Source organism: Crinia signifera, chromosome 6 (genome assembly GCF_055691185.1).
Source record: "Crinia signifera chromosome 6, ASM5569118v1, whole genome shotgun sequence".
Classification (NCBI taxonomy): Eukaryota; Metazoa; Chordata; class Amphibia; order Anura; family Myobatrachidae; genus Crinia; species Crinia signifera.
The window spans coordinates 220,797,617-220,805,444 of NC_139222.1; the positions used below are offsets into that span (position 1 = coordinate 220,797,617).

A 7,828-nucleotide genomic window follows, 5' to 3' on the forward strand; every position below is an offset into this window, starting at 1 on the left:
TCACCTGTGATTCTGTGCGGAGACCTGGAAAATGTGCACGGTTGGTTGAGAACCACTCTTCTAGTGTGTATGGGCTTTTCTTATTTCAGTTATAATGGAATGATTGTATAAACAAAATAACTTTGTTACACGTTGTGCTTTTGTCTGCAGGATGTAAAAGCACCGGAGTAGTAATTGCTCACCACGCTTGGTTTTTGCAATTACTATTGACCTTTTATATCTCGAGCCAGAACTGACAACAAGGGGCAGATTCTCAAATATAATAAGCTACTTAAAATCCTGTCAAAATGAGGAACACAGGACAGGATTATAGGGGGGCAGTCACTACTCACACAAGAGCTGCCAGGTTTCCTGGGCTCTTGGGAGTTGGGCACGAAGATTACCAGTCCCCACACAGCTCCCAGCCAGTCTGCTGGTAGAGAACACCATTAGTCAACAGCAGCATCTGGTGGGATCTGGGAAGGGTGAGCACAGGATTCCGCCTCTTCACTAGCACACAGTATATATAAAGCAGTAGTGTAAGTTATCTGCCTCGTCCTCACCAACACGACCATGCCTCCTACCGGTCACCACACACGGTGTTTCACCCATTCATGCCAGACTTATTCCCCTTCTCCCCCACCGGCAACAGTCCACGTTACCCCACTACCTCTGCTATGAGCACTGCTGGTCCCTGCTTCCATTTCATGGTTACTGTGGTCAAGTCCCGTAATAGCATAGCAAGTAACCTGGGGTTGGAACATAGTATATGGAGAAGGGTTTGCCCTGTATATAGGGGCACTAAATGGAGAGGTATGAGGGTGCAGTGTGTGTATCTATGGGCAGTATACAGTGGGGCATTCAGAATATGGAATATTATGGGGGTGCAGTGTACATAGGAGCTGTATATAGTGAGGGATGCAGTATACATAGTTTGTGGCAGACATATAGAAGAAATGTCATCTAAAAGACTGATTCTGGAATGATGGATGGTGATTTCAGCCTCTCAGGAACTGCAGAGCTCCTGGCATTTGCATGCACAACCAGTTCTAGAGGAGATGATAAACATGATGAGTCGACATCAGTGGTCCCCAAACTCTGTTCTTAATGACCCCCAACAGTTCATGTTTTCCAGGTCACCTATAGATTTTTTTAATTATGTGACAGTTCGCGATATATAGTGACCATTGTCATTTCAACCCAGTCTACCTTTTGTGTACATCAACCATATGATGATAACCTAAATACCTAACTGTAGAGCTTCTTTATACTGTACTGTTAACCAAGAATGGCACGTAAAAAAAAAAAAAAATGCTATTAGTGACAGCTCTATGGGTAAAAATGCTCTTCAAATGAGAAACACCAGAAGAGATTGTTCAAGGTAAAATATACATTAATCTAATACCCCTTTTACACCAAAAACCCTGGTCCGACCCTGGTCTTTGAACGCTGGAGTTTCCAGGGTCTGACCCTGCTTTATACTGCATTTACACAGCACTTCGACCTGGGTCGGACCTGGGTCTGCGCCATTTACACTGAACCTGGGTCAGCCCTGCCTTTCCTTGTTGATATAGATATATATATCTATCTAGATCTATCTATATAGCTTGGAGGGGGTAGAGGGGGGGGGAAGCTGTCCCCGGGTGCTGTGGGGGTAGAGGGGGGAAGCTGTCCCCGGGTGCTGTGGGGGTAGAGGGGGGAAGCTGTCCCCGGGTGCTGTGGGGGTAGAGGGGGGAAGCTGTCCCCGGGTGCTGTGAGCAGGAGGGGGGTCCCTGCGGCTGCTGAGGGGAGAGGGGGTACCTGTCAGCCTGACACTATGATTGCCGGCGCTGCCGCTGCTGTATCTCCCCCCGGCGGCCGGTCCTTGCGGCGGATGGACAGTCAGTGTCGGCGGTCCCTCTGACGCAGGGGAAATAGTACTATTTCCCCTGCGCCAGAGGGACCGCCGACACTGACTGTCCATCCGGCGCAAGGACCGGCCGCCGGGGGGAGATACAGCAGCGGCAGCGCCGTGTCAGGCTGGCCGCTGACAGGTACCCCATCTCCCCTCAGTAGCCGCAGGGACCCCCCTCCTCCCGCAGCACCTGGGGACAGCTTCCCCAGCGCTGCACGCTGTGGACCCGCTGCGGGACCATTTACACGGGTCCCATCCGGGTTCTACCCAGGTCAGGACCTGGGTAGAGGACCCGTGTAAATGGACACGGATACCCCCCATTTACACCGCCGAGGATCCGGGTCTGACCCGCCGCTGACCCGGATTTTTCGGCGGTGTAAAAGGGGTATTAACAAGCATTACAACAGCAGTCACCCAAGGCAGACCCATTGGGAGGTGATCACTCTTTGGCTTCTATGGGCTCCAGCCTATTTTTTGGGGACGTAGATGGGCCAAGGGGTTCTCATCTGCTTTATAATTCTAGGTTACTGCTAGTTTCCATTATGTTCATTCACGACTGGGGTAAATATATAATTGTTTGAATCTTTTTCAATGTTGTGTGTTTGTTGTAGTATTATTACCTTTTCAAACATTATTAAGTTAACGCTACAAATTACAAAATAGTTATTTTTTTCTTCTATTTCATAGGCAAATAAAGGAGGAATGGCAGGTTCTAGTTGCACAGAAACTACCCTTCCCAGCCAGCAGATTGAAAGATGATAATAGTATTATATAATACAATTTTGCATATTCCCGGTTCCCTACTTGCATGGTCACCGTAATGCTGCCTCTAAAGACTTAGGGTGGTATTCAATGTCAGGGGCACAGATGTCGAGTTAGCTCGACAGCCGTGCCCCTGTCCCATTCTCGCTTTGCTCGACTGGAGCTCGGCGGTCGGGATTCAATGTCCCGGCCGCCGAGAAAGGGGCGTGGCCGTGAGCTCGACTATTTCCGGCTTTTCTTGGCAGAACGAGCCCGACAGCTTCTGAAGTTGGGCTCGTTCTGCCGAGAACCCCTGTTCAATGCTGTCGGGGAACACAGCATTGAATAGGGCCCCGCAGCCATCTCCCCCATCAGGAGATGGCTGCGGGAGCACGACAGACATTGAATACCCCCCTTAAGTTGCTTACACACTGTTAGATCTGGCATTCGATATGCCGTTCAATTTGTACTATATAGTCATACCTGGCAAGACTATTTTTTTTTTCGATTTCCACTATACGTGAATGCGCATTGGGACCGAATCTGCTGCTAAAAGCAATCAATTGCTATTTGATTTTGCTTCTAGAAGTAAAATCAAATAGAAAAATAGTGCATATCTCACTGTGTGTAACAGTGGCGTAACTATAAATTTTGCTTCCCCCTGCCAAATAGTCAGGGAAAGAGACGCGTGATGCGTCCCGCTCCCCGTTCCCCGCTCGGATGAAGAAGAAGCAGCAGCAGCAGGGGGAGGAGAGGAGACGAGACAGGGATACCAGCAGGGTGAGTTATTTGTGCTGCTGCTGCTGGCTTCTGGCACTGGGGGCTCTGGGGTCATACTGTATGTGTGGCACTGTGGAGCGTGTGTGACATTGTGTGGGCATATCTGGCACTGTGGGGGGCATATGTGTGGCATTATGGGGCATATCTGGCACTGGGGGCATAACTAGCACTGTGGGGGCATATGTGTGGCATTATGGGGCATATCTGGCACTGGGGGCATAGGTAGCACTATGGGGGCATATGTGTGGCACTGTGGGGGGCATATATGCAGGGCACTGGGGGCATACCTAGCACCGTGGGGGGGCATATAGTTTTGTCATGTAGCCACTCCCCCTTGTGCCATATGACCATGCCCATTTTTCAGCAGCACAGTACCACTGAGACATTTTTTCTACTTGCTCCCCTGTTAATGATTAAGTAGGCGGGCGGGCAGCTGATGCAATAATTAGCCAGCCCTGGTGTCTCTGCCCACGTGTATATGCCACTTCCCGTGTGTATAATGCCCACATGTATATGCCGCTGCCCGTGTGTGTAATGCCCACATGTATATGCCGCTGCCCGTGTGTGTAATTTTTGAGTTGATCATTTTTATATGGCCCCCGAAGGGTTTTAAAATTTTCCAAAATGGCCCTTGGTAGAAAAAAAAAAAAAGGTTCCCCACCCCTGGTCTAGGGGCACCTTAAGCAATAATTTCAGCATCTCTATGAATCTACAATACAATATTCTAGATCTCTTTCCCTAGATCTAGTTCTCTGAACAGAGAGGGGTTCTACACTGTATTAGAAATTATTTTTATTTCTGTCAAGCTGAAACAGGGCAATTTTAAACTGTGCCAACCCTACCCATATCCCCCCATAAAGACCAATTTTTAGGGAAGTATTTGAAAATACCCAGGATACAGTTTGGCTTTATGCCGAGATGAAATTTTGGCTTTGCGGATTTTCTTAAAACAGTGTTTCCCAACCTCTGCCCTCAAGGAACCCTAACAGACCATGTAATAAGGCTAGCCATACTTGAGCACAGATGACATTAGAAGTACAGCAGATATTTTAATTTAAGCATCTGTACTCATGCATGGATAACCTTAAATCCTGGACGGTTAGTGTGCCTTGAAGAAAGAATCGGAACCACTGTCCTAGAACTAACTAATACAGGTGTTTAATACTTGGTCCACAGGAACCCTAACAGTTGATGTTTCCCAGACCACTCATTTAACTTTAAAATGTGGCAGCTAGTACTTAATACACCTGTGCACCAGCTAGGAGATCTTGAAAACAAACTGTTATGGGTCCTGGTGACAGTTTGAATTTGAAACAAAAACGGAACACACCTTACACAAACTTAGTACTCAAGGCACCATAAAGCTGGGTACACACTAACTGATATGTCAGATAATGATTGAGGGGCACTCAAATTTGAATCTGTTTTTAGTATTCAATGCCTGTGCCAATTTTTCGACTGGTACGAGCAAATACCACATGGATCAGTCACAAATTACAGCCCATCCATGTGTTTTTAGGTTGAATTTGTGAGAGTTTGACTGATTTTGCCCCCCCCCCCCCTAATTTCATTAACTATGCGCGTTCCTGCGGATCGCCAACGAGAATTCCGATCATCTTAATACGCACTCCAATATGACAATATCGCCAGTGACTGCGTGTTCGGTGGGGATCGGTCCTGGTGACATCACTGAATGATATTAACGATATTGTTCAGTGTTTCCCCGCGGGTCATTTGTTTTTCGTGGCACCGCCAAAATCATTAACGATGCTGCATGTGTACAGTCCAGGTTTTAAAGGACATCCATGTATAAGAATGTGACTTGGTGGATTCAGTATTGAATCCCGGCGGTCGGGATCCCGGCGTTCAGAATCCCGACGCCGGAATCCCGACAGCCGAAATGCCGACAAGGGGGGGGGACGTGGATCGCCCCCCCTTGCGGGCTCGCTGCGCTCGCCACGCAGCGGGCCCGGTGCCTCGCTACGCTCGGCACACTAATTTATTCTCCCTCCAGGGGTGTCGTGGACACCCCAGGAGGGAGAATGTGTCGGCATTTCGTCGGTCGGGATTCCGGCGTCGGGATTCTGAACGTCGGGATTCTGAACGTCGGGATCCCGACCGCCGGGATCGTAACTGCATCCCGATTAATATAACCAGCTGTGAATAAGCATGAATTTACTTAAAACCCAAACTGTTCTGGTACTTGAAAGACCACGTTTGGGAAACCCTGCATCACGCCGTGTCAGTTTCCAAATAATTCCTTACAAACCTAAACGGTCCTCATCATTACGTGCAATTGTACGCAGGGTCAGTGAACACTGGAAATGTTTCATTCTAACCAGAATGGTTTTAGTTGTGAATCAAACTCTGCATCTCAGATCTCAGTGATACTAAATAGAAGTTGCTACTTAAACTCTCTCTACAAGGGGGATTTTGCCAGAGGCTAGAATAAAAGCCAAATGCAGGAAACTGCTAGAAGTTCTTATAATGGTCTGGGAGAAACAAATTAACATAATATTTACAGATTTATGCACTCTATATAAAAGACAGCAAAATATCTGAATCACTGAAGACATGAAAAATATGAGAGACAGAAAACCACTTTGATATTTTATAAAAATATATTTATATATTGTAAGCTCTCACGAGCAGGGCCCTCACTCCTCATGCGCTTCTCTAGGAATAACGTATATCTTTGCGACTGGTAAAATAGCGTCAGTGTCCGCTACTGCAACTGGTTTTTGTTTTGTTTTTTTATTTACCATGTACTTGTCCTAACTTGTATTTGTACTGTCAATCACTGTTTTCTTGTATTTTCGCTCATCTATGTATTGTCAGGTGCTGCGGAACCCTTGTGGCACCATATAAATCAACAATAATAATAATAATAATGTGAAGTGTGTTATGGGAATCCTGGAAATGAACTGCTCTTGCAGGCACTGAGTAGTTCTGTAAGGTGCAGAATTAGATGGAAGCCTGGGACTACAGCTAATTCATCCTAAACACAGTCCCTAGTGCACTTGCCAAGTTTACACACATCCCTGCCATGAGCAGATTTGGAATGAGAGAGGTCACTGAAGAAACTTTCATGTTTGTGTTGCATAAAATCAGCAAAGGATTATTTCTGGTTAACTGTAAAACACCCTTCAGTCATGACTGTGATGTGACCAGACTGCCACTATTGTATATGCAACATTCTTTATCAGTTCTATTGGGGAGGGATCAATATTTTAGATCAAAATCCACTTACAATGTTTCATTCTACACATGGCAGGGTGGCTTATATTGTGCCAATTTACATGTGTAGCCTGTTCACCATCCATTAAACTTGTTATGGGCATACAGAGTATACATATCTATATTAGAGTGCCTTGTAGCCCATATAGTTACTTTTTATTACTCAACACAGACAAATGCTACAATGGTGTCATATGTGACAGTTACACACAGCAGAACGTGTATGAAGTCCCACAGTCTCCCATGACAGCAATGGAACCCTAGCAGAACTCATAGGTCACTTGGGCAGATCACTAGTGTTCAGGCTGACAAGTGTCTGCAAATGAAGCACATGGAAGTGGGCAGATGCCAGGGTCAGTATGTGGCATTACCCGGAGGACAGAACTCCCAGCGATTTGCAGATCATATGGCCATTAATAAAGACATGAGGTCAGACTCTGCACAATGTACCTATATACTGTATACAGCTGCATGCACCTACCAGCCTTGCAGGGATCCTTGTAGTCAGCCTCATCTGCAGGATCTTCCATTAAGTACTCAAAGCCAAAGTGATAATCCTGCTGCCCCAGAGCCGGGCGTATGGCCCCCAGCAAAGTCAGTAGTGCCCAGAGACTCCTCACATGGGACCAGCCGCTCATTGCTGGGGAGAGGAGGCAGCAGCGCTACTAATGACTGGTCTTTGCAGTGGGAGGGAAGCTGCTGCAGGTGGTGCACACTGTTCCGTGGTCGTTAAGGTGCCGGGGTCTGCCGGCTATAAATGTGGTGTAAGGGGAGGGGGGGATTGGGGCGGTGGGGGCGCGGTCCCGGAGGCGGTGTTAGCTGGGGGTCTCGGTGGTGCTCTGGGAGTCGAGATGCCGGTCTCTGTGTGCTGCTGCTCCGAGCCCCGCTCTCTGCCTGCTTCTCTCCCCGGGGTGTTGCACACTGGCCGCTCTGTCCAATCAGCTGTTCCCCCAGCACTCGGGGCCAGTCCCTGCTGCTCATTAGCAAGGGAGATCTGCTGCCCACACTTCATCCCCAGCAGCACGGTAGCACCGCGACGGTATATGGTGGAGCGTGAACCTTGGAAGAAGTATAATCTGTACCAGCTGCAATGTTACAAACAGGGTACATTTAAAGTCACCAGGGATATGTTGTAATTAGCCAGCTAACTATATTATATATCTAATAGGAGACATTGATTCAAACTGGTGCAGTAAT

The 7,828-nt window shown here is 47.5% G+C and overlaps 1 protein-coding gene across 1 annotated transcript in view; it reads right to left on the reverse strand.

Moving 5' to 3' along the window:
- Positions 1-7,611, reverse strand: part of LOC146008984 (tolloid-like protein 2) — a 150,206-nt gene extending 142,595 nt beyond the window's left edge. The window contains exon 1 of the mRNA XM_083148877.1: positions 7,113-7,611. Within this exon, the coding sequence (XP_083005003.1) occupies positions 7,113-7,269 (157 nt within the window). The 5' untranslated portion in view covers positions 7,270-7,611. The remainder of the gene's footprint in view (positions 1-7,112) is intronic.
- Positions 7,612-7,828: the final 217 nt, after the last annotated feature.